Here is a 27,521-nt window from a genome sequence, read left to right on the forward strand (position 1 = left end):
TTTGTATCCCTTTTGTAGGTCCCTCCCTTTTTTTTTGACGAAATTTTTTTTACAATCAAAAAATCCTTTTTTTTTTTTTTTTTTCAAATCGGTTCGAGTTTCCAAAATTTTCACGAAAAAAAAAACAAACATTCTCGAACCCGATTACAGGAGACACATAGGAAATTTTTCAAGATTTTTCACCAAAATGAGATTTTTAAATCAGCTGATCGAAAAAATTTTCAAATTCTTCTTTCTCAAACGGATTTGACGAAAATTTTCCGTTTTTGACGAAAATTTCGACTTTTTTTAAGAATGTAAAAAATACTCGAACCGGCCCTAAGTGCTTTGACAACTATACCGCAGAGGACAATAAGTATATTATTATCTATTTGGACCGACAACATCCACGCACTTAATTGTAAATACCGCACTATAACTACAACTATTGGAGAGCTTTAGGTAGCCACGTACTCATAAGGAATAAGTTCCTTTGTCGCAGTATCCTTTTAGGTTCTACTTTATCCATGATTGAAGATGCAAAAGATTCAAGTATCACTGCCACTTGAAATAGCAATGTCTAGGGTCCACACTTTAAATCCAAAGATGAAACTGAATCCCGGGTTTGATTCCTATAATCGATAAAAAAAAAGGAGATTTATTATGTAGATTGTAGTTGTTCCATTGCTAGAGGAAATTTTTCATATTATAGGATAAGGAAAGAATAAAAAATGGCACCGAAACACTCGGCTTTTATAAGTAAAAAAGTAGCCAATCTATTTGGTTAATCAATAATCATAACATTACGGTTAAATTCATTTGTGTGCTCCCGGGCATTAGTCAATAGCATAGTGTAGTTCTCTATGTTTTATAGTTGAAAAACTATCTCTGCATCTGTTCCTTGGCAATCCCTCATGACAGTCATGACTAATACGTACTAATAAGGTTTTATATCTCTTTCCCAACCTTACTACCTACTATTCTCATTATAAACTCTATCTACCTATTTTGTGAAATCCGTGAAGTAAACCGCAGTACATTTTAATTGAGCAAAGAATATTAAAATGAATTTAACATTCCATTAGTTGTGTAAGTTTTTGATCATGTGAAATCTAGTTCGTTCAAATAGTGGTCAAGAGCACTGTCTCTCAACCTAGAGGTGCTGGGTTCGAATTCCGGCCGGGGCAGAAATTTTCTGTCCGAACTTTTCCATACCTAACCTAATCCTGCTCTTTTTCTCACCAACCTTTTAGACACTACCCGCTCCTGTGACTGAGTGGTCAAGAGCACTGTCTCTCAACCTAGAGGTGCTGGGTTCGAATTCCGGCCGGGGCAGAAATTTTCTGTCCGAACTTTTCCATACACAACATCCACGCACTTTAATTGTAAATACCGCACTCTAACTACAACTATTGGAGAGCTTTAGGTACCTAACCACGTACTCATAAGAAATGAGTAAAAGGAACCAGTATCCTTTCTTTAGGTTCTACTTTATACATGATTGAAGATGCAAAAAATTCTTCAAGTATCACTGCCACTTGAAATAGCAATGTCTGGGGTCCACACTTTTAATCCAAAGATGAAACTGAATGGGTTCGATTCCTATAATCGATAAAAAAGGAGATTTATTAGGTAGATTGTAGTTGTTCCATTGCTAGAGGAAATTTTTCATATTATAGGATAAGGAAAGAATAAAAAATGGCACCCAAACACTCCGCTTTTATAAGTAAAAAAGTAGCCAATCTATTTGGTTAATCAATAATCATAACATTACGGTCAAATTCATTTGTGTGGTCCCGGGCATTAGTCAATAGTACGAGTATAGTGTAGTTCTCTATGTTTTATAGTTGAAACACTATTTCTGCATCTGTTCCTTGGCAATCCCTCATGACAGTCATGACTAATACTAATAAGGTTTTATATCTCTTTTCCCAACCTTACTACCTACTATTCTCATTATAAACTCTATCTACCTATTTTGTGAAATCCGTGAAGTAAACCGCAGTACATTTTAACGCTTTTATAAGTAAAAAAGTAGCCAATCTATTTGGTTAATCAATAATCATAACATTACGGTTAAATTCATTTGTGTGGTCCCGGGCATTAGTCAACAGCATAGTGTAGTTCTCTATGTTTTATAGTTGAAACACTATCTCTGCATCTGTTCCTTGGCAATCCCTCATGACAGTCATGACTAATACTAATATGGTTTTATATCTCTTTTCCCAACCTTACTACCTACTATTCTCATTATAAACTCTATCTACCTATTTTGTAAAATCCGTGAAGTAAACCGCAGTACTTGCATTTTAATTGAGCAAAGAATATTAAAATGAATTTAACATTCCATTAGTTGTGTAAGTTTTTGATCATGTGAAATCTAGTTCGTTCAAAATTACTTTTTCGTAAATCCCATTTCCTCCTCCAAACGACCATTATTTCGATTGTTAATTTTCGTACATGGTTTTATGTTATAGGTCCATCTGTTAATGTTTTATATCAAGAAAACTATTTTGTTAAGCAATAACAAACAATATCAAAGGCTTGAATCAATATGATTGATTTAAAACCCTGTTATAATTATGATTTTTTTGGTTAATCCTGCCTGTTAAATTAACTCATTTTTGTCATACTCGTGTACTTAATTAAATTAACTAGGTTTATAGATTTTAAGATTGTATCAAAAATGAGTTAATAATTTGTTTCTTTGTTCAGTAGTTTTGTAATTTCTAGATGGGCATGCTACGACACAGAGCACATACGTCTAATGCAGCAGTTGTTTCATTGCTACGAAACTAAAACGGTCGTGAAACACCCATCTTTAAAATAATAATAACATATTAATGGGTTTTCTAAAACTTACCGTCGCTTGCTGGTAGAGTTTCATGGAGTGAGGTTCAACAGAGAGATCTTCCAGGTAGAACAGAGCATGACCGATGGCATCGTACACACCTTGATATGTGTAATTTCTATCCCAAATTTGAAGACAAACGTAACATCATAATTTCGATCAACTCCCCACTTTTCCCCCGAAATGGTTGTATTTTAGTAGTCTAAATCCGGTTTTTTGTTAAGTGTTATTTATTATTAATTTTGATCTGTTACCTTGTCCGATCTATCCTGCCTATCTGGTAAAAATCCCGTCATACTAGTGAGTAGTAAATTTGAGCTAAGTAAAAAAAATGGTCTGAATATCTTAAAATATTTTTTCAGGATGATGATTATCCTCACAGGTCCTCATTTCTTCATAGATGCCTTTCATATCCTGTACGAGGAAGCTCCATTTTCTACTTTCCATCCCCTTGGTACTTTCTAAATCCGTGTCAAGAAATACTCGTAAGCAGGGCCGAATACTTTACTGTGGGGCGGACACCGAAATGGATACGGCCCTGCTCATGGGTTATTACTTCATTAGTGTTTCCTTGACCTTAATGACCATGGTCTTCATCCCTTGTCTTTGCTAGGCTGGCAAATGATTGTGTACCTGGATCCGACCCTTCTAGGACACTTCACAATGAAATTTATTAGATCCTGCGTTTTCTGTCACTTCCCTAGTAAGGTCAGATCATGTGTTTTCAACTCCTGTTTTCTCTATCTTTTTTTCTTCACTCATTTCTTCACCTTTCAAAGTCATGTCTAAATCCGGTTTTTTGTTAAGTGTTATTTATTATTAATTTTGACCTGTTACCTTGTCCGATCTATCCTACCTATCTGGTAAAAATCCCGTCATACTAGGGAGAAGTGAATTTGAGCGAAGTAAAAAAAAAATGTTCTGAATATCTTAAAATATTTTTTCAGGATGATGATTATCCTCACAGGTCCTCATTTCTACATAGATGCCTTTCATATCCTGTACGAGGAAGCTCCATTTTCTACTTTCCATCCCCTTGGTACTTTCTAAATCCGTGTCAAGAAATACTCGTAAGCAGGGCCGAATTTAGACCCTCGGACGTCCTTGATCTTTGCCCCTTTACTGTGGGGCGGACACCGAAATGGATACGGCCCTGCTCGTGGGTTATTAATGTAGAAACACACTACCATCACGTCACGTGATGGTAGTTGTGTTTCTGACCTAAAAGACCATGGTCTTCATCTCTTGTCTTTGCTAGGCTGGCAAATGATTGTGTACCTGGATTCTTCCCTTTTAGGACACAATAAAATTTAGATCCTGCGTTTTCTGTTACTTCCCTAGTAAGGTCAGATCATGTGTTTTCAACTCCTGTTTTCTCTATCTTTTTTTCTACACTCATTTCTTCACCTTTCAAAGTCATCACAGGCGAAGTTCACCACGCAAAACCACCACGGAGGTTGGTATAATGGTATATTAATCTCGGTTAGTTTGGCGTCAAGATTAAGAATGTATCAACAGGTAATAATAGATTCTCGAGTGGAAGGTAACCACTAGGCGAGGTTAACGCCGGAGGCGTTCTCTACCACCCAACCCTTAGAGCTCCATTATGTGGTCAAATTCTCAAATAAATGAAGATAAAATTCCATGTCTCGGCTGGGATCGAACCCACGCTCTCCTGTTTACCAGGCGAGCGTCTTGACCACTACGCAACCAAGGCAGGTTCGAGTTTCACCAATGATGATTTGATACGAGGACGAACTTTTGCAGGTGATGGGGATCAAACCCGAGACCTTCTGTTTGGCGAGCAAGCGCGTTACCACTGTATTAAAGTTTCCCGTTAAAAACATTTCCTAGTTAATGTGATTTCTCAATTATTTAGCCTTAAGATACCATGTTTGTTACTTACAATTACACGATGCGCATTTCGATCATTGGATCATCATCAGGTGGATATGTCAATATTTTACGAAACACTAACGAAAAAGCACGTATATCGGTAACATAAAAATATCGTAAAATATTGACATATCCACCTGATGATGATCCAATGATCGAAATGCGCATCGTGTAATTGTAAGTAACAATCATGGTATCTTGAGGCTAAATAATTGAGAAATCACATTGATTGATCTCAGGTACCATAAGCATTGTACAAAACAATACATTTCCTAGTTGTTTTCCGCTTATTATACAAGCAAGTTGAAGCTAGTTTCACACTCACCTCAACACTTTGCCTCCTACATCTTTGACGAGAAGTGCAAGTAGTTCACAGTTTACTGATGTATAAAATCTACTAGTACCTATGTAACTACTTACTTACCTACCTAATGATTTTACTTTCTTGAACAAACAACGTTCAAATAAAGTGTGTCTGTAATCTAAAAGGTGTACGCACGTACTGAAAATATTGTTGTTTTATTGAGAGCGAAATCCCCAGGATTTATTTTCGTCAACGCTTTACCGTATTTTACATGACAACTGATGATTTTCTCGCATGACTTACCAAGAATTACTTTATTATCACAAAAAGAGCAAGACAAGTATGATTATGTACCTACTTACTTACCTACCTAATGATTTTACTCTCTTGAACAAACAACGTTCAAATGAAGTGTGTCTGTAATCTAAAAGGTGTACGCACGTACTGAAAATATTGTTGTTTTATTGAGAGCGAAATCCCCAGAATTTATTTTCGTCAACGCTTTACCGTATTTTACATGACAACAGCTGATGATTTTCTCGCGTGACTTACCAAGAATTACTTTATTATCACAAAAAGAGCAAGACAAGTATGAAACTCAGTAAAATATTTTGAAATGCTTAAAAAAATTAAATTTAACTATGATTTTATGTTATATTCCCTAGATATTCGTAATAAAATCAACATTACAGGGCAAACAATTAACAACGAAATTTCTGTAGCCAAAGACAAATGTCAGCCCAAAGCAATCACCTTAGGGCTAAGCAATCACCCTAGGGCTGATTGAGAGGCTGACGAAAAACGCCGACCCGATATGTACACGGGAAAAGGCGAAGAATTAAAAGAAGAAGATTAGGGTGCCATTGAATCATTAGTTTAATCTTTAATAATTAGGAACTCCATTTGGACAGTACTTAAGTAGTCAGTAGTACTTGACAAACAATTCCTTGTTATCAGTTTTGTACATATTTGTCGTATTGACTGCCTGTACATATTTGTTGACTGCTTGCGGTCACCAATAATCAGGAAACCTCCCAAGCTACACGCTTCAAAACACTCGTAATATTTTGTGGTTAAAACGTTTTCATCATTCAATTATATGATTTTATAAACTATGAGGTTTACATTTTATGTTAACAAGACATCCACATTCCACATTCACGGACCGAGTGGTTTTGACTACTCAGAGCTCGGAGGCTTGCAAAACCACATAATCATTGCTCCAGATAGTGCAGATCTTATATGATTTACTTTGGGAATCGTTTGTTTGAGTTAAGATGTTTGTACTTATATCATCTATCCCAAGACTGGTATGCAAAACTTAAAAGACAAAATTGAGAGTTCATTTCAAAAACGGTGAGCTACAATTATTGTCTTACTCCCTCCGTGGGAAACACGTCGCTTTAATGGATGGGGGACAGATTTGTGAGCACAATTAAAAAGGAACTTTTGCAGATCAAAATAGCATTTTAAATTGGACTTGATAAGTGCAGGAGGCATTGCTTCCTGAAGAGATGAGCACTTGATTTGTGTTGCACCGTTTTTGTTACATCACTTTTTCGCATTATTCCTCTCTGTTTCTTCCGTATTAAATAAAGACTTAGACCGTCTGCGATTCTAGTTCTGAAGAGATAACCTCACTTTGAGCAATTGATTTGTGTTGCACCGTTAATTGTTGGGCCAGCCAATCACCCTCGTGTTCCGAACGGGTAAGAGGTCTGGCCTCATCCGAGCTCGTCTCATAGGGGCCAAACATGTGACGGCTAATGTGATTACGTTCCTGGACGCTCACTGTGAGTGTACGGAAGGCTGGCTGGAACCGCTTCTGGCGAGGATAGCTGAGAACAGGTGAGTCGAAATGTGTAAAGGGTGAGTGAGTTGTAAAAAAGAACTACTCCTTTCAGTGAACTACTCAGGCGTTGAGTCAGATCATCAACTAAAAATAACAATAACAACCAAAAAATTTTAATACACAAAATACCTAATCAAAATTCAAAGTCAAGGGACATATCCTTGGAGAAAAGAATCTCTCGTTTTTGTGGATTATTCATGTAGGGAAAATGTGAAATTTTTGCCTATGTCGACAAAGAGCGGACGAAATAACAGGCACTAAATGACTGCGGGAGTAAAGGGACTTTTCAGTCTCATTCTAGCAGTATAAACAGGATATATTTCATTCTATATGAGAGAGGGAAGCTAATATAGATCAGACAAAAGTACGAGACAAATGGGTTCTTCAGATAGATCATACAAAGGTCCCTCCAAAGAGGCATAATACAAATGTGTGAAGAGGGGAAGGATTTTCTTTAAAAAAATCCCTTGTCTGGATTTCATTTCCAAGTATGAACTCTTTTTAAGTCAACTTGGAAGAACCCTATACACGGTGAATTAATGTAGTAAGTATATAAGACTTTTAATGCTCCCCTAGTGGTGAATTTTCGTACTAAAGGTGTATAATTATAATGTTTTTTCTCCCTTTTTTACCCATCATTTTTGTGAACCATCGTAATTAATTTCAAAGGATATTTTTGTCAATGAAATAACATGTGAACTGCTACTATCAGGTGTGGCAGTGTGGCGGCATCCTGGAGATTATCCCGTGCTCGCACGTGGGCCACGTATTCCGAGACAAGTCGCCCTACACATTCCCGGGCGGTGTATCCAAGATAGTGCTGCACAATGCGGCCCGCGTAGCCGAAGTCTGGATGGACGAGTGGCGTGATTTCTATTACGCCATGAATCCAGGTAAATCCGCGAGCGTGTCGACTTGTGCCGCTCACTTCAGAATGTTAAGCTATAGCTCGCGGTTCAGCGGCTCAATTCTTGCGTCTTGCTCGTATGTTCTTTAGCTCGCGGGTCTGTTGGGTTTTCGCCCTCCTTTAGCTGGGTATTCGGCTGTGCTCTGTTCTTTTTTGCCGATTTATTAACTTATTTATTAACCCCTTAACAACTTTGAAGCCGTTTCGGCCTCCTAAGCTCGGTATTCGGCTGTGTTCTGTTCTTTTTTGCTGATTTATTAACATGGTTTTTATTAATTTTATTTATTAACCCCTTGACTTCCTTGGGCCAGCCTAGTTAGCTTAGTTGGTAGCGCGTCTGCCTTGTAAGCGCTAGGCCGCGGGTTCGATTCCCACCCGGGGCGGATTTTATCCTGATGGGATAATGTTCGTTCTCGGAACGGCTGGCTTTCTTTTATCCTGTCTTCCTTCTCTCTTCGATTTCGGGACGATAAGACCTTAGCAGTTACAGTTCCCTCTGTCAAACCTCTTCAAAAAAAAAAAATAATAATAATAACTTCCTTGGAGTGAAGCACGGCCTGCTTGTTTTCATGCCCTCTCTTTGTCGGTAAGGTGTGTCTAAATCTAAACACAGTCGACTGGCCGTCGATCGATATCGATTGAACGAGATGAATCTATGTTGTCGAGGCAGTGTGGACGGGTCAGTCGACATCGATCGACGGCCGGTCGACTATGTGTGGACACACCTTTATGTCTGTTTAAAATACACGACCAAGTCCAATAGAAAGACTTTTCAGTCCTATATCAGTATGATAAACACTTTTTAGAAACATCCGCCCATGTTATCTGGGATTGAGAAAATAAACTAGGCGGTTTGTCTAACCATTCAAATGAATCAGCTCAAGTTTAGAAAGTTGTCCACAGAAGGAAATCTATGGACAGTAACACAGTTGTACTTAAACTTTGCTAAAGGTAGACATGTAGAGCTATAGATTATAGACAATGTGGGCATGAAGTTCATATACGCTGGCTGTGGCTACAAAAGTATTGTGTTGTTTACTAACTCCATCCTATTTACATTGTTTGCCTCTACTAACTCATCGGGTGCATCTGTGCGGTATTAACATGTGAAGGGTACAGAGGAAAAACCAACAATTGACTATAATCGTCAGTGATACTTAAGGTAGAAACACACGTGAGCTCACGTGACGTGATAGTAGTGTGGCTGTCCTGAACAAGATTACAATATTATGGGAAAACTTTGAATTACATCTTTCTGACTCCCCATGAGCTCACGTGACGTGACGTGATAGTACCTAGTGTGTTTCTACCTTTACAGCTTACAGAATACAGACGTATGGAAACGAAGCAAATGCGTTTTTCTGTACCAACTACATAAGACCTTGTTTAGATTGCGGGAGTAAAGGGACTTTTCAGTCTCATTTTGACAGTATAAACAAGGTTTGTTCTTTTCTAATTTGAATAGTGCAGAAGTTCTAGATTTTTTCTTTAAAAATAATAATAATGAAAAAAAAAAAATCTTGGGACCTAATTGATCGTTTGTTTTTCCTCATCTGCTTTCATTTTACCAAGTTATGTGATATGCTATTATTTTTTAATCCATTTCTACTAACTTACTGAATGTGTTCGTGTTTAACCAGGCTAAAAGGTGGGATTATATGTTTGTAGCTACTAATAATACTAATTATTGAATTCTGTCAACAGCCTTCTATTGAGTATTTTTCAGCGGTGCCTTATGTCTTTTCAGCCTGTGCTCCTGTGTTTTCAATGGTTTCATAACCCCTTTGTATGTTTTTAACCGTGTTAGACAATTTATTAACTGTGGGTTCTTTTGGATTATCAGCTTGGAAGTTTTCAATATGCACAGATTTTTAGAACGCCTGCCTTTTAACCCTGTAACTTGAATTAAAATAAAAAAAAAATTGAACCCTAAGTTAGGGGTTCTATTTCCGCTCGGGGCGAACTTTCCCACCCCTTTGAAACTCTGTGGTAAGATCGGCCATAAAGCAGGGTTCACAGTTCCACACTTATGCTGGAAATATCAGATAATAACGTTGTACAACATTTTCTACTTGTAGTAGACCGGCCATGCCATGCCCTGTTAAAAGAAAAAGAAAAAAATCTTCGAGCTGTGCAAATGGAAAGTTTCCCTGTCTGTGTGCTGGGACTGGTGGGTCAGGGGGTGAAGGGTTTTTTTTCCTAACCTTACTGTGTGTTGCTTCGTCCTAACCCCCGCGGTGTGGCTCAGGTTTGGATGTGCGGTGGAGTGCTGGAGATCGCAACGTGTTCCCATGTGGGCCACGTATTTCGCAAGTCCACTCCGTATACGTTTCCCGGTGGTACGTCGAATATTGTCAACCACAACAATGCTCGTCTTGCAGAGGTGTGGCTGGACGAGTGGAAACACTTCTACTATGCTATTAACCCAGGTTAGGATTTGGTCCGTTAGCGATTCTGACTCTTCCTGAAGAGATGAGCACTTGATTTGTGTTGCACCGTTTTTGTTACATCACTTTTTAGTCCGTCCTTCCTTTATTATTACAATAGTAATAAAAAGGTATAAGGGACGGACTATTGTATTCGCTTCGGTGTCGTCGGTCGGTCGGTCTGTCTGTCTGTCCCCATAGAAGGACTTATCCAAACCTGGTCGACCTATATATCAAATTAAAGGTATTTTTACCAGGAACACAAAAATGGTGGTGCAAATTTTGTCCAGAAAACCATAAAGCCAAAAATCCAAAAAAAAACTGGTTTTTGGGGTATTTTTTTCACATTTTCTCACACAAATGAGCTCTGATCTTGAAATTTGTCGCGACGACCTATGAACTCAAAGCGAGAAAGTTTTAGATAACACTTCAGTCGATCATTTAAGACCGGTTTAAGCGTCACCTATGTTAAGCTACGCCGAGCAAAGCCAATAAATGGATGGGTGACTTAAAGTTAATTGAGTAATTGTGGGATTTTTTTTTCACATTTTCTCACACAAATGAGCTCCGATCTCGAAATTTGTCGCGACGACCTATGAACTCAAAGCGAGAAAGTTTCAGAAACACTTCAGTCGATCATTTAAGACCGGTTTAAGCGTCACCTATGTTAAGCTACGCCGAGCAAAGCCAATAAATGGATGGGTGACTTTGCCACACCTGATAGCAGTTCACATGTTATTTCATTGACAAAAATATCCTTTGAAATTAAGATGGTTCACAAATATGATGATGGGTAAAGAAGGGAGAAAAACCATTACACACTTCTTTAATACGAAAATTCACCACTAGGGGAGCATTAAAAATCTTATATACTTACTACATTAATTCACCGTGTGTAGGGTTCTTCAAAGTTGACTTAAAAAGAGTTCATACTGGGAAATGAAATCCAGACAAGGGATTTTTTAAAGAAAATCCCTCCCCTCTTCACAAATTTGTATTATGCCCCTTTGGAGGGACCTTTGTACGAACCCATTTTGTCTCGTACTTTTGTCTGATCCATATTAGCTTCCCTCTCTCATATAGAATAGAACATACCCTGTTTATACTGCTAGAATGAGACTGAAAAGTCCCTTTACTCCCGCAGTCATTTAGTGCCTGTTATTCCGTCCGCTCTTTGTCGACATAGGCAAAAATTTCACATTTTCCCTATGTGAATAATCCACAAAATCGAGAGGGAAAAAAATCAAAATCAATACAATAAACACACTCATAATAAACTCACCCTGAAAGACATCTCGAGGTTCTCGCCTCCCCAAATGTCCATTTCAAAGTTGACTTAAAAAGAGTTCATACTTGGAAATGAAATCCAGACAAGGGATTTTTTAAAGAAAATCCTTCCCCTCTTCACACATTTGTATTATGCCCCTTTGGAGGGACCTTTGTATGATCTATCTGAAGAACCCATTTGTCTCGTACTTTTGTCTGATCCATATTAGCTTCCCTCTCTCATATAGAATAGAATATACCCTGTTTATACTGCTAGAATGAGACTGAAAAGTCCCTTTACTCCCGCAGTCATTTAGTGCCTGTTATTCCGTCCGCTCTTTGTCGACATAGGCAAAAATTTCACATTTTCCCTATGTGAATAATCCACAAAATCGAGAGGGAAAAAAATCAAAATCAATACAATAAACACACTCATAATAAACTCACCCTGAAAGACATCTCGAGGTTCTCGCCTCCCCAAATGTCCATGCCTTCATCATACGACCCAAGTTCATAGAAGTAGTCCTTATCAATGGCAAACAGTCCTCCGGCCATTGTAGGCGTCCTCAGGGGGGACGATCGATCCCCGCCCCGTCGCATCATTTCCCTCGGGGGTACTCGATACCAGCGGAAGTTCAGCTTCCAGTTGAATCCGCCCCAGGTCATGTCAGACGCGGTGATGTATTCGAATGTCTGGTCCGATATCACGTCGATGATGGGACACACGACGGTTTTCCTGAAAATGGACGAAGGAAATTTTATCACAGTAACCTTCACAAATACTATTGTTAATTTTAAATTGTTAGATTGTGTATGTATTTCGTTGTTTGTGTCATAGTAGTTTTGCATGGTATGCTTGCTTTCTACTCACACCTTTCCTTCAACCTTTCTTTTATAGACCTTTTTTTGGTGTAATTACTGTTTGGCTTAGAAGTAGATACCACATTAACTATAAGTAATTGCAATACGTAGGCAATGTTTTATTTGAGATCAATAAGCTCTTTTTACTTTCTCTTATTTTCCTTTTTTTATAAAAATCAACATCCCTCATAATCAAGGCATGATTAAGATTCGAAATGCAGATAAGTACTGAGGGTAGACTCAGTCTTGTGAGGACGATTGAGGATCTTAAAAGATTAGACACTCGCCTGCTAAACAGAAGGGCGTGGGTTCGATCCCAGCCGAGGCATGGAATTTTATCCTGATTTATTTGATAATTTGACCACATAATAATGGAACTCTAAGGGTTAGGTGGTAGAGAATGCCTCTGGCGTTAACTTTATTAGCTCAGGTGAAGATCTCTGTATTGTTAAATGTAGTTCAAAATAAATAAGTACTAAAAATTAACCATATTTAAAACTAACCCGTTTCACAAATACTATTGTTAATTTTAAATTGTTAGATTGTGTATGTATTTCGTTGTTTGTGTCATAGTAGTTTTGCTGTTTTGCATGGTATGCTTGCTTTCTACTCACACCTTTCCTTCAACCTTTCTTTTATAGACCTTTTTTTGGTGTAATTACTGTTTGGCTTAGAAGTAGATACCACATTAACTATAAGTAATTGCAATACGTGGGCAATGTTTTATTTGACATCAATAAGCTCTTTTTACTTTCTCTTATTTTCCTTTTTTTATAAAAATCAACATCCCTCATAATCAAGGTATGATTAAGATTCGAAATGCAGATAAGTACTGAGAGTAGACTCGGTCTCGTGAGGACGATTGAGGATCTTAAAAGATTAGACACTCGCCTGGTAAACAGGAGGGCGTGGGTTCGATCCCAGCCGAGGCATAGAATTTTATCCTAATTTATTTCATAATTTGACCACATAATAATGGAACTCTAAGGGTTAGGTGGTAGAGAATGCCTCTGGCGTTAACCTGGCCTAGTGGTTACCTTCCACCCAAGAGTCTATTATTCTTGGAAGCTTTATCATTATTAGCTCAGGTGAAGATCTCTGTATTGTTAAATGTAGTTCAAAATAAATAAGTACTAAAAATTAACCATATTTAAAACTAACCCGCTAAAGGTGTATAATTATAATGTTTTTTCTCCCTTTTTTACCCATCATTTTTGTGAACCATCGTAATTAATTTCAAAGGATATTTTTGTCAATGAAATAACATGTGAACTGCTACTATCAGGTGTGGCAGTGTGGCGGCATCCTGGAGATTATCCCGTGCTCGCACGTGGGCCACGTATTCCGAGACAAGTCGCCCTACACATATCTTAACCCTCTAGGAGCAGCCAGTGTGGACGTAGGTGATGTATCGGAGAGGAAAGAACTGAGAGAAAGACTGCAGTGTAAGAGCTTCCGATGGTATTTGGAGAATGTGTACCCGGAGTCTCAGATGCCTCTGGACTACTACTATCTGGGCGAGGTGAAGAATGCGGAAACCCTGAACTGTTTGGACACCATGGGACGGAAGACTGGCGAGAAAGTGGTGATCCCCGGATAGAGATAAATCATCTACTCATGCTCATAAATCTTGGCATTCAAAAGGAAGACGCATAGGATTTTTCATAGACACAAAAATATTTATCTTTTACGTTTACATCATAATTTACAACTCTTAGTTAAAACACACCGTGCTTCAACACATATGGACTCGCGGGTTCGATTCCCGCCTGAGGCGGATTTTATCCTAAACCAATAAAGTTCGTTGACGGAACGGCTGGCTTTCTCCTATCCTGTCTTTTTCTCTCTTCGCTTTAGGGACAGTACGCGCCTTGGTAGTTACAATTCCCTCTATCTAGAGTAAAAGTGACGTAGCAACCATTATATTGGTTGCTGTGACATGAAAAAAATTCGAAACGAGAAGTCCAAATTTACAAAGGTGCTTTCAGGAACTTAAATTTGCAAATGTGCTTTCAGGAACTTGAATTTGCAAAAGTCCTTTCAGGAACTGAAATTCGCAAAGATGCTGAAATCAGGAAAGCAGCCATGGGGGTAAGAAAAACACCTCATTCGCCATTCCGTGACATCACGCGACCAAACGAAACGTGTGCGACACCGTTTCGTTCTTCAACAGCGCTCGCCCCCACGGTGTCAGTGTGAACCCGTCCTCTGCATAGTACATCGGTCCCAGCACCACATAGCCCAGTGTGAACCCGGCCTTGGAGATGGAGTTTTTGACTTTGATTCGAATAGCTATCACGTGATTGTGTTTGGCGGAGAAGTTAGACGGCACTCGGAACTCCGTGTTGGTGTTAAACTCTACCTCGCCGTCACAAGGGATGGAAGGGTACTTCTGATCCTTGATCTTCTTGTTGTTGTAGAACTGGGACACCTTGAGAAACACGCTGCTCTTGGCTGAAAGGGAGAGAGAGAAATTCACTGGATTTTTTAGGGGGGAGCTGTTAGGGGCTTGTTTATTTCACCCGGTAAAATCGATCCTAGCGACAGTCCAGAGTAGCGTCAGGTAGACCTGATCAGGTATACCTGATAGTAAGTGGCTGGCCTTAGGTCGTACCGTTTTCGCCTCATGGCATCTTCAGCGACAATGTTGACAAGCAAAATTGCTCTTTAGATTTTGGCATTTTCGGCCCCCATTGAGCCTTTGGAAGACCGACATTCCCCCAAACACAATTTTTCTGAGTCAGATATACGGAATAACCAAACTAATAGAACCCTTGAGATACATAGAAAGTACTGACGGAAATATCTTACTCGGTATAGAATTGAATCTTCAGCGACCATATTTAATCCAAACTGATAGAATAACGGTGAACACAAGTATGTGCCTTGAAGTATCTAAAGTAAAAAGCTGTTTTTTTTTTTTCTTATTTTAACGTCATTTTGATGAAACGCCACCAACCCTATTTAAGGAGGAAAAAGAAGAGGATCTAATTATGATGAAATTTGACGACAATGTTGACAAGCAAAATTGCTCTTTAAATGTTGGCATTTTCGGCCCCCATTGAGCCTTTGGAAGACCGACATTCCCCCCAAAGGACAATTTTTCTCAGTCAGATATACGGAATAACCAAACTAATAGAACCCTTGAGATACATAGAAAGTACTGACGGAAATATCTTACTCGGTATAGAATTGAGACAGCTCGCTTTGACTACACAAACGTTCAGGTATTCAGTTTCACAGTTGTACTTGAGAGACAGTTGCACAAGTCCTGGGTTTACGTCCGGCTGAGGAGAAAATCATGAATCATAATATGACATAAGAGAATGTGTACCCGGAGTCTCAGATGCCCCTGGACTACTACTATCTGGGCGAGGTGAAGAATGCGGAAACCCTGAACTGTTTGGACACCATGGGACGGAAGACTGGCGAGAAAGTGGTCGAACCCGATTACAGGAGACACATAGGAAATTTTTCAAGATTTTTCACCAAAATGAGATTTTTAAATCAGCTGATCGAAAAAATTTTCAAATTCTTCTTTCTCAAACGGATTTGACGAAAATTTTCCGTTTTTGACGAAAATTTCGACTTTTTTTAAGAATGTAAAAAATACTCGAACCGGCCCTAAGTGCTTTGACAACTATACCGCAGAGGACAATAAGTATATTATTATCTATTTGGACCGACAACATCCACGCACTTAATTGTAAATACCGCACTATAACTACAACTATTGGAGAGCTTTAGGTAGCCACGTACTCATAAGGAATAAGTTCCTTTGTTGCAGTATCCTTTCTTTAGGTTCTACTTTATACATGATTGAAGATGCAAAAGATTCTTCAAGTATCACTGCCACTTGAAATAGCAATGTCTAGGGTCCACACTTTAAATCCAAAGATGAAACTGAATCCCGGGTTTGATTCCTATAATCGATAAAAAAAAAGGAGATTTATTATGTAGATTGTAGTTGTTCCATTGCTAGAGGAAATTTTTCATATTATAGGATAAGGAAAGAATAAAAAATGGCACCAAAACACTCCGCTTTTATAAGTAAAAAAGTAGCGAGAGAAAGACTGCAGTGTATGAATCATATTATGTTAATGGTTAGTCTAGTGGTAACGTGCTAGCTTGCCGTGCAGAAAGTCCCAAGTTCGATTCCCACCATCGACAAAAATTTGCACTCGTTTTTCGATTGCAAATATGTCAACGGGTTACGTTCTCATGTTGACCCAGCAACTAAATGGGAAGTATTGTGTCTCTTCTTGCCCATCTGACGAGAGACATACCACGGGATGGGCAATAATATGGGCATGCTACGACACAGAGCACATACGTCTAATGTAGCAGTTGTTTCATTGCTACGAAACTAAAACGGTCGTGAAACACCCATCTTTAAAATAATAACATATTAATGGGTTTTCTAAAACTTACCGTCGCTTGTTGGTAGAGTTTCATGGAGTGAGGTTCAACAGAGAGATCTTCCAGGTAGAACAGAGCATGACCAATAGCATCGTACACACCTTGATATGCTACGTCATACACTGAAATCCTGAAAACATTAATAGCTGAATTTATGACTTGTACTCGAACCATCAACCTCCACAGGCGAAGTCCACCACGCAAAACCACTACACCACGGAGGTTGGTATAATGGTATATTAATCTCGGTTAGTTTTACGTCAAGATTAAGAATGTATGAGCCAGCCTAGTTAGCTTAGTTGGTAGTGCGTCTGCCTTGTAAGCGCTAGGCCGCGGGTTCGATTCCCGCCCGGGGCGGATTTTATCCTGATGGGATAATGTTCGTTCTCGGAAACGGCTGGCTTTCTCCTATCCTGTCTTCCTTCTCTCCTCGATTTCGGGACGATAAGACCATAGCAGTTAAAGTTCCCTCTGTCAAACCTCTTAAAAAAAAAAAAAAAAAAAAAAAAAAAAAAAAAAAAAAAAAAAAACAAAAAAATTCATAACACAACGGTACGAGCTTCTCTCTTTGCCTTTGGGCGCCAGGGACTCCAACTTTTCCACGTGAACTAGGAGTCTGAGAAACAGAAATCATGTTAAAAGGAATTTTAACTATAATATCAAGCAAAGATACTTATCAAGTTATTACAAATGTCTTTACTTACCTACCTATATCTCGTTACATTTTATGATTTCTCGAAGTAAGGAAGTTTTATATATAGTTCCCTTATTTACCATATATTATGTATTGTTTATTTCTTATTCTTGTAAACCACGTGAACCAGGAGTCTGGAAATGTCAATATAGGGGGGTCAGGTTAAAAGGAATTTTAACTACAATATATGACTTTTACATAACAACGGAGGTCTTCTGGAAACAAAGGTACTTAGAACTACCAAGCAAAGATATTTAGAGCTACTCGAATTACGTGTGCAAATTTTTTGTCAACTCTGGGAATCAAACCCGGGATCTTCTGCAAACAATTGGATTATTTATAATTCCTCACTTTTATTAAGAGTTTTAATAGAGGGAACTGTAACTGCTAAGGTCTTATCGTCCCGAAAGCAAAAAGAGACAGAAGACAGGATAGGAGAGAGCCAGCCGTTCCGAGAACGAACTTTATCCGTTAAGGATAAAATCCGCCCCAGGCGGAAATCGAACCCGCGAACTAGCGCTTGGGTGATTCTCTGAAACTGGCGCAAAACCATATTTCATCACTTTTTGCTATGAAAACAATGATATTTCCCATAATTAATTATTATTTGCATGTAAAGAGAAGTTCCTCTTCCTACATCCTTTGTGAAGAAGTCCCTTTTCTTTATGTCTCTCTAGGTCTTATTTTTATGTGTCTCCAGCCTTACAAAGCAGACACGCTACAATCGAAGATAACTAGGCTGGCAACGGGAGAAAAGGAGAAGATTTTCGTACTTGGATTTTTACTTTCTATTACCATTATGTATACGGAACCCATACAAGCTAATGAGAAAGTATTGCAATCGGGCCAAATTTTTTACTTACTTCTTTTTCGCCTCATCAAACACCGCCGTAAACTGCACGCTACCGTACGACAAATCAATGAACTGACTCTCAGGCGCGGACCCATCCACCATCGTTTTCATCGCTTTATCTATAGCCTCCGTGCTCTTGGCCAGGTTAACGTTAACCCGGTACAGGGCCGGATCTAGACCATGCTGACGGGCTAGCTTGTCCGCTTCGGACTCCTCGGGTTCTTGCTGACCCAGATCTCCGTCCGAGGGACCCTGGACAACTGTCTGCAATGGAGAGAAGACATTCGTGGAGATGGGAGCTCTCAAATTATATTAAAAATTAACGGGGGGGGGGAATGGAGGGGCCCTAATAGAATATAGAGCCAACCTTTGAGCCTTGAAGTAATACGGGATGCTACGACACAGATCACATGCGTCTAATGTAGCAGATAATGTAGCAAATAAAAACGGCGGTGAAACACTCATCTTTTAAACTCACAAAAAACCCTCACAATATGAACTCTGGTCCCGGGACCCAACAGATACGAGATGGAGGATGGGTTTTTACTAGGAATCAACTCACAGGTACCGAAAAGTCCCACATTTTTATATCAGAAATTTTTGATTTGAGAGTCTTTCAAAGATTTTTCTACCTATGAACCAATCGTAGAAACCCGTAAAAATATAGGTATTCCTCACGAGGTTTTTCTGACAATTCAAATAATCGGTGCCACAGTTCAAATCCGCGGGAAATATCATATTCCGAGAGAATTTAAGGATCCTTATTGCGAAATTAACATTCATCCTTTTGTTTCATAAAATAATAGGATATTTTATTTACCTTGGAAAAAAAGAAAAAAAAATGTATCCACGAACGAAAAAGTTTGGTTAAAAACTTCCGCCCTGGCCAGGATTTGAACCCAGCACCTCCGGGTTGTGAGTCAGTACTCTTGACCACTCGGCCACAGGGATATTTACCTGCATGCTCTGAGATTTGATCCAATTACAGGTAAATGGAGAGAGGAGAGAATAGGCATCCGGCTCGTGTCGCAATGTAAGATTTGAACCTCCCATATATTCACGAGCCTCGTTCTCTTCATTCATCAGATCTGATACCTGAATGGGACAATAGGACAATGTGGGTTAATATAAGCCGGAAATCGACCTCAGTAGTGCAGTTGTTAACGCGTTAGACTTTGGATCTGGAGGTTGGTGGTTCGAGTCCAAGTCAAGTCATAAAATTTATCTAGGTGTAATAATCGGGGATCGATATTTGTGACTCTGATACCTGAATGGGACAATAGGACAATTTGGGTTAATATAAGCCGGAAACCAACCTCAGTAGTGCAGTTGTTAACGCGTTGGACTTTGGATCTGGAGGTTGGTGGTTTGAGTCCAAGTCAAGTCATAAAATTTATCTAGGTGTAATAATCGGGGATCGATATTTGTGACAAGCATTTAAATATGCCTAACGCAATTAAAAATTCCAAGCCGGAAAATTGATGTCCATAGATGAAAATTTTGTACTGAAAAACTACCATAGTGGAAAATAACCTAAAAGGGAGGAAAGGTTGCACTTTACGAGTATAAAGACATTTTTCAAACAATTTATTGTTTCTGGGCGCCCATGGGGACTTTAAAACCCCAATTCTACTAAAAACCATGAGATAGGTACCATCCCTCTTACATACACAGAAGGTAACTACGTACTCATACTCAGTAAGTGGGTAACATACTAGGCTTAAACACCGGAGGTCCCGTGTTCGATTTCCGGTAGTGTCGAGATTTTTTCGGCTTTGTGCCCAGAATACTCCATCCTCATGAGAACAAATGAGTAGCTACGACAGTTACATACTTTAAACCAGTGGCGGCATTACCAGACTAAAAATAAAACTTATAACAGGAAGCTCTTGGTAATGCTGTGATATCCGCAAAAATATGAAGAAAATTTTAGATTGAAGCACTTTAGATTGAGTTCAACAAAATTTTAGATTTAAGCACTCATACTCACAATATCAGGGGAGGACACGGAAGCGACAGTGACCGGGGGCAGGTTCAAAATGTTTCCGCCAGGGGCCGCTGTCTATTTTGAGGCTGGAGCTTGTCCATATATATAATTAACGGAACAAAAAGTACAGGATAATCTTGGGAGAATAGTTTCAAAATTTAAAACTCACGCAAGCTAAGGTGTCCCTTTCGGAAACGGAGCCGATTCTGATACCACGCCATCTTCGCTTTAGGTTTAGCACCTACCAGTGTATTTTTACTTTCCATTATTTTTTTTATTTTATTTATTTATTTTTTTTTGACAGAGGGAACTGTAACTGCTATGGTCTTATCGTCCCGAAATCGAAGAGAGAAGGAAGACAGGATAGGAGAAACCAGCCGTTCCGAGAACGAACATTATCCCATCAGGATAAAATCCGCCCCGGGCGGGAATCGAACCCGCGTCTAGCGCCGTTCCGAGAACGAACATTATCCAGGATAAAATCCGCCCCGGGCGGGAATCGAACCCGCGGCCTAGCGCTTACCGCCTCGAGAACGAACATTATCCCATCAGGATAAAATCCGCCCCGGGCGGGAATCGAACCCGCGGCCTAGCGCTTACAATAGACATCAAGTCTTATCGTCCCGAAATCGAAGAGAGAAGGAAGACAGGATAGGAGGAAAGCCAGCCGTTCCGAGAACGAACATTATCCCCGCCCCGGGCGGGAATCGAACCCGCGGCCTAGCGCTTACAAGGCAGACGCACTACCAACTAAGCTAACTAGGCTGGCAAAGAGAGAAGGAAGACAGGATAGGAGAAAGCCAGCCGTTCCGAGAACAAACATTATCCCATCAGGATAAAATCCGCCCGGGCGGGAATCGAGGATAGGAGAAAGCCAGCCGTTCCGAGAACGAACATTATCCCATCAGGATAAAATCCGCCTCGGGCGGGAATCGAGCCCAGTGGCCTAGCGCTTACAAGGCAGACGCACTACCAACTAAGCTAGCTAGGCTGGCTGAACCTTAACTTAATTTATGCCGTAGGACGAAAGCCAGCCGTTCCGAGAACGAACATTATCCCATCAGGATAAAATCCGCCCCGGGCGGGAATCGAACCCGAAGCGCTTACGAGGCAGACGCACTACCAACTAAGCTAACTAGGCTGGCCTACCAGTGTAAATTTTCTATGGTTTAGTACAACAGGCGCCATTTCAGGTTTTGGTTCCGTTTCCAAAAGTTTCTCGAAAGTAAAAACTTCACGTTACTAACCTTTCAGTTTGCCGGGGATTGCCGCGCGTTTATTACCGTCGACCGTCGCTATCGTAGAACATCCCGGGTTTCACCGAAATCGGCTATCGATACAGAAGTGTTTCACCAACGCGCATTCAGAAGTGTTTCACCAACGCGCCGACGATGAAACAGATTTGGCGAGGCAGAACGTAGGCGTTTTAAATTTAGATCGACCAGAAAATAGGTTCACTGAAACACCGAGCACTAGTGTGCCTCCAGCCGTGTGTGAAGTTAGGAAAGTAGACACCTAAGTACATACTTCCTCGTTAAATAATTATACATAGCGCTTCAGCGTTGGATTTCACAAATTAAGGACTAAATTAAATTTAAGTTACTAGTTTTACTTCATCACTTGAGAGCCCTTTTCGGATATGACCGAAAATTCCATCAATCAACTTTTTAGGGCGAATTGGAAATACAGATAAATACGAATACGTACCTAATTATAAAGTAGTTGTAAGTACGTAAAATATTGAGCTTACCTATTAGTTAGTCAAAATTTTGAAATTGAGGGTGTAAAAATTAGGATCTTTAACCAGAAACCCGGGGCACTCATAGAGAGGAGGAAAAAAATCTTACACTAACACTTAGGATACAAAAACCAGACCGTATTTTAAGGCTAAAAAACGCACTATTGCTCAAACACCATCACCAATACTAGCAAAGTACGAGTATGCTAACGAACCCTCACGACTAACACATAACAGTATCAGTCCCTACTGTGCCGTACTAACCAAAATGACTGTATTATCACTCAACATGCAAATTGAGAGGCAGATGTTTTTCCCATACACCAAGATACGAGTTTACCGAGTAGTATATGAGGGTTATCAAACATTTTCCATTTCCTATGAGTTTTTTTTATCTAATCTTATCACTTTCCAAGTCTGCTTTCGCAAAGATTTGGGATTTTCACATTTTTCAGGCCGATTTCAGACGCATCGGCCTAGTGTGAACCTTGAGATTTTAGGTTTATTTTCCTCGGGTACTTTTTTTTTAAGAAAATAAATGTAATAAATGCCCTTTATCTTCCATAATATAAGAGTATTGGCGAATATATTTATGAAGATAACAGGATATGGAACGAAAGTCAAGAACAGGAGGCAAATTTTCGGGGAGGCCAAGGCCCACCCCGGGCTGTAGTGTCAATTGGTACGTAAGTAAGGTTATTTTCGCTCATGGGTCATCTCTTTCTGTCTCGCAATTGCCCAGATGGTCAACCATCTGTGATCTATGGGGAACCTGGTGCATTCAACGTGCTAATATCGCTTTTTATACCTCTAAGGCCGGGGCCACAAAGTTAATTTTAAACTCGTTACTCGTGGACGTCACTCGATGTCGAAAGCGATAACGGCGCGCCACGCATCCTAGATCCAAATAAAACCGTGTCAGTAAGAAACGCCGAACGGACGAACGGTTGAAGATAAAACGGTAACAAGCGTGCTGTTGATTGAATGAGATAGGCAGAATTGAATTGAAGGAAGAATAGAAAGTAAAAAGTTTCAGTTGATTGGGGAATTTTCTCACAAATACTCAAGGACCCCATTTGTGAGAAAATTGCCCATTTTGAGAGAATATTTTAGGTAGGCACTAAGGTGCAGTTGATTGAATGAACAAGATATACGTAGACAGGATTGAGTTGAAGGGAGAAAAACGTAGTTGATTGGGGAACTTTCTCACAAATACCCAAGGACCTCCGTTTGTGAGAAAATTGCCGAGAATATATTAGGTAGGTAAAGGGAAAACGTATGTAGCTTTTGTGTTCATGGTATGAAAACAAGAATACCTAATACCTATTCCTATAACTATTGAAGGGAAAAAACGTAGTTGATTGGGAAACTTTCTCACAAATACCCAAGGACCCCCGTTTGTGAGAAAAGTGCCGAAAATATATTAGGTAGGTAAAGGGAAAACGTATGTAGCTTTTGTGTTCATGGTATGAAAACAAGAATACCTAATACCTATTCCTATAACTGTGCGTCCACATAAAACCTAAAGGGTACGCCTTACCTAGATTGATTGGTAAGGTAAAATTCACACAGCCAGATCTTAATTAAGTAGGTACACTACCACACAAACTATAATTATCACATAGAAACACTAAATAACGTTAAATTTCAGGGTAAGTAAGCACAAAAAAGTCCGCAAAACCAAAACCCAACAGAAAATTCCCCACAAGCTATTCTCACTCAGTTTTCCATTGCAGAACCATACCTTCCTAAACAGCTTGGGATGCATGGTTGAAAGGCGTCTACATGATATGCTACCCCGCGTACCTAGATACCTTCACAATACTCGGATGACATTCAGAGACACTTGTGCATATATTCCGCACACACTTTACACAGTGGCGTATTGTTCGGGTGTTTTCGGCTTTCCCCGGATTCGCCCTCTAAGTTCGAATGGGCATTTTTTCTTGGGTTAAAGCTCGACCGGATTTTATCCTAAATTAATCCTAAAGAGATATGGTTCATTTTCGGAACAGCTGGCTTTCTCCTATCCTGTCCTCCTTCTTTCTTCGATCACTCTATCGATGTAAGACAGTCCCGAATTCAAGAAAAAATGATACATGGTTGAAAAATGCCTTTTAACTTTCTTTGATCTTCACCCAATATTTATCCATTTCAAGTTTCTACTAATATCCCGCGACCTTGGTAAGGAATAAGGAACTCGCGGTTAAGCGATAAAACAAGAGCCTTCTGTTTTTCTACCGCTCACAATCTTTTTCTTCACCTTTTCCCGTGTACAGACGGGGTCGGCGTTTTTCGTCAGCCTCTCAATCAGCCCTAACTAGGGTGATCGCTTTGGAAATGTGACAATGCAACAAGAGCTAGACTTGAAAATTGGTATGTAGGCCACAAATGTGACAATGTAACACGAAACTTTTGGTTAAGATCTGTTTGACTTTGTTGGTTACGTTCATAAATTTAATATTAACTACTAGTACTCCTCAAATATCATTGGTCATAATAGTTACCTTTATGATCTTTATCTTTAGATTTCTCACTGATAGTCGTAACATTGCTGTGACTTTTCTGTTCATCTCCATAGCTAGACGCGACATCGTCATCATTTGATTTAGCGCGGCCAAATCTGAAACCCAAAATGAATGATAAATCAAATTAAACATTTCAAAACGGAGTGATTCTAACTTCAAACGAATACCCACCAACGCTGGCCTTACCCAATCATTTCGGGTAGTACGTATGGGTACCCGGGTATCAGGCTTAATTACAGACCAGTGACGCATATATTTTTTGGGGTAGAGCCCCGCAAAGTGTCGTCTTCTGGGGTATGAAAACTCCAAATACATATTTTTAGTATAGTACATTTGGAGGACACCAACTATGCCTGCGAGGCCCCTAAATGCCTGGAGCTGCGAAGGTGGTATATACGTCAGTGACAGAGACCTACAACTATGGATTTAACTTTTCTTTCTTTTATAAAAGCTTAAACTCACCTTGGAACCTTATGCACTTGGTAGAGTTGTTGCAGGGGCACGTGTTTGGTTCTCGGACTCCACTTGCCCCCATTCAGCAAGCCCAACGTTAACCCTGTGGTTTCTTCGAGCTTTTTCTTTTTCAAACACGGACAGCAACAGTAGAAACACTTCTTCCACACCATCGCCAAGAACTGGAAAATTAAAATGGTCGAACCTAAAAGGGTTAATACGGACTGCTGAAGTTTTTTTTTTTTTTTTTTTTTTTTTTTTTTTTTTTTTTTTTTTAATAGGTTTTTTCAGTCATTGACTACCAAGATATATGAAACAAGAAAGAAAGGAAGACCACGGCTGAGATTGATGGACCAGGTTGTTAATGATTTAAAAGTGATGATAACAGAATAGGGAACGAAAAACAGAATAGGGAACGAAAGTCAAGAACAGGAGGCAAATTGTCGGGGAGGCCAAGGCCCACCCCGGGCTGTAATGTCAATTGGTACGTAAGTAGGGTTATTCTTTAGTTCGCTCATGGGTCATCTCTTTCTGTCTCGCAATTGCCCAGATGGTCACCCATCCGTGATCTATGGGGAACCTGGTGCATTCAACGTGCTAATATCGCTTTTTATACCTCTAAGGCCGGGGCCACAAAGTTAATTTTAAACTCGGTTCAAGTTTAACTCTCGGATTAAGCATAAGCAATCTAATTGGTTGATTTAAAAAAATGTCAATCAGATTGCTTAAACCGAGATTAAAACTTAAACGGAGTTTAAACTGACTTTGTGATCCCTGGCCTAAGTGACTACTCAACTCTACTCCCAGCGAGAAAGTGAAAATAGAGTTTGGAAAGTGAGAATAAGTTTTCCATCCACACTTTGAAGAAAATGGAAATTAATTACATGTATATTTTAATGTAATATTGAAATGATTTACCGTGACTTTTCTTGACGCGTGACAACGCTAGAGCTTTACTCCATCTCTTCTTGTGTTTAGCACTCGATTCTACTGAGTCCTCGTGTTCTACAGGAGGATCTGAAATTAACAGAGATAACATTAGCTCCCTGTCCTATGCTAAAAATTTAGAGATGAAAATTTTAAGACCTCCGCTCAAATATCTTCAAAAAATAATCTAGTGTTTGCGCCTTTTTACTCTCCTTATCTTAGAGGAAGTTATTAGGAAGGAAAGTAATATAACCGGGTCAAATATTCGATGGTCAGTTTTTAGTGCGAAAACACGTTTCGAGGTCCCTAGAGCCTAAATCCAAAGTTTCAGTCATTGGTCTGTGTGTGCCTGCCTGTTTGTCTGTAAACAAAATATCTCAAGAACGGTAAGAGCTAGAGACTTGAATTTTGGTTTGTAGGCCACAAATGTGACAATGCAACAAGAGCTAGAGACTTGAAAATTGGTATGTAGGCCACAAATGTGACAATGCAACAAGAGCTAGAGACTTGAAATTTGGTATGTAGGCCACAAATGTGACAATACAACAAGAGCTAGAGACTTGAAAATTGGTATGTAGGCCACAAATGTGACAATGTAACACGAAACTTTTGGTTAAGATCTGTTTGACTTTGTTGGTTACGTTCATAAATTTAATATTAACTACTAGTACTCCTCAAATATCATTGGTCAATTTAGTTACCTTTATCTTTAGATTTCTCACTGATAGTCGTAACATTGCTGTGACTTTTCTGTTCGTCTCCATAACTAGAAGCGACATCGTCATCATTTGATTTAGCTCGGCCAAATCTGAAACCCAAAATAAATGATAAATCAAATTGAACATTTCAAAACGGAGTGATTCTACTTCAAACGAATACCCGCCAACGCTGGCCTTACCCAATCATTTCGGGTAGTACGTATGGGTACCCGGGTATCAGGCTTAATTACAGAGACCTGTGCCCTAAATCACCAAAGTATGGAAAAGTATTTACAATTCCATATTTTGATATGATTCGTCCAAATTCAAAATTCTGCTTTTCCATTGGCTATTACACTTGTAAGATACTTTTCCATACTTTGGTGATTTAGGGCACAGGTAAGACATATATTTTTTTGGGTAGAGCCCCGCAAAGTGTCGTCTTCTGGGGTATGAAAACTCCAAATACATACTTTTAGTATAGTACATTTGGAGGACACCAACTATGCCTGCGAGGCCCCTAAATGCCTGGAGCTGCGAAGGTGGTCTGGTATATACGTCAGTGACAGAGACCTACAACTATGGATTTAACTTTTCTTTCTTTTATAAAAGCTTAAACTCACCTTGGAACCTTATGCACTTGGTAGAGTTGTTGCAGGGGCACATGTTTGGTTCTCGGACTCCACTTGCCCCCATTCAGCAAGCCCAATGTTAACCCTGTGGTTTCTTCGAGCTTTTTCTTTTTCAAACACGGACAGCAACAGTAGAAACACTTCTTCCACACCATCGCCAAGAACTGGAAAATTAAAATGGTCGAACCTAAAGGGGTTAGTACGGACTGCTGAAGTTTTTTTTTTTTTTTTTTTTTTTTTTTTTTAAAAA

The 27,521-nt window shown here is 39.4% G+C and overlaps 3 protein-coding genes and 3 long non-coding RNA genes across 6 annotated transcripts in view; 2 read left to right on the forward strand and 4 right to left on the reverse strand.

Moving 5' to 3' along the window:
- The window catches only part of LOC113469704, a 12,782-nt gene extending 7,262 nt beyond the window's left edge, over positions 1-5,520 (reverse strand). The window contains exon 1 of the long non-coding RNA XR_003393035.1: positions 5,401-5,520. This is a non-coding gene — a long non-coding RNA (uncharacterized LOC113469704). The remainder of the gene's footprint in view (positions 1-5,400) is intronic.
- LOC113469703 lies at positions 5,088-5,752 on the forward strand. The gene is made up of 2 exons (XR_003393034.1): positions 5,088-5,215; positions 5,462-5,752. It is a non-coding gene; the product is annotated as an uncharacterized LOC113469703 (long non-coding RNA).
- Positions 5,753-6,307: 555 nt separating this feature from the next.
- On the forward strand, positions 6,308-13,942 carry LOC103514661 (polypeptide N-acetylgalactosaminyltransferase 5-like). The gene is made up of 5 exons (XM_026827565.1): positions 6,308-6,340; positions 6,715-6,878; positions 7,222-7,285; positions 7,595-7,775; positions 13,725-13,942. The coding sequence occupies exons 1-5, from the start codon at positions 6,308-6,310 to the stop codon at positions 13,940-13,942; spliced, it is 660 nt and encodes a 219-aa protein (XP_026683366.1).
- A 53-nt stretch (positions 13,943-13,995) lies between these two features.
- On the reverse strand, positions 13,996-20,561 carry LOC103514662 (synaptotagmin-15-like). Its single transcript, XM_026827566.1, has 8 exons — positions 20,541-20,561; positions 20,299-20,370; positions 19,266-19,403; positions 18,319-18,572; positions 17,293-17,377; positions 16,774-16,965; positions 15,524-15,629; positions 13,996-14,796 (listed from the first exon to the last, which is right to left on the reverse strand). Exons 1-8 carry the CDS (start codon positions 20,559-20,561, stop codon positions 14,468-14,470), a joined length of 1,197 nt encoding a protein of 398 aa, XP_026683367.1. The 3' UTR covers positions 13,996-14,467.
- Positions 20,562-21,554: 993 nt separating this feature from the next.
- Positions 21,555-22,551, reverse strand: LOC113469707. Its single transcript, XR_003393039.1, has 2 exons — positions 22,046-22,551; positions 21,555-21,810 (listed from the first exon to the last, which is right to left on the reverse strand). It is a non-coding gene; the product is annotated as an uncharacterized LOC113469707 (long non-coding RNA).
- Positions 22,552-25,894: 3,343 nt separating this feature from the next.
- LOC108253058 overlaps positions 25,895-27,521 on the reverse strand; it is a 7,166-nt gene continuing 5,539 nt past the window's right edge. Inside the window, exons 2-4 of the mRNA XM_026827570.1 lie at positions 27,263-27,435; positions 26,643-26,749; positions 25,895-26,031 (exon numbers count right to left, since the gene is read on the reverse strand). Coding sequence (XP_026683371.1) covers positions 25,895-26,031; positions 26,643-26,749; positions 27,263-27,426 — 408 coding nt within the window. The 5' untranslated portion in view covers positions 27,427-27,435. The remainder of the gene's footprint in view (positions 26,032-26,642; positions 26,750-27,262; positions 27,436-27,521) is intronic.

The sequence above is a fragment of the Diaphorina citri genome, unplaced genomic scaffold, assembly GCF_000475195.1.
Source record: "Diaphorina citri unplaced genomic scaffold, Diaci psyllid genome assembly version 1.1 scaffold1200, whole genome shotgun sequence".
Lineage (NCBI taxonomy): Eukaryota > Metazoa > Arthropoda > Insecta > Hemiptera > Psyllidae > Diaphorina > Diaphorina citri.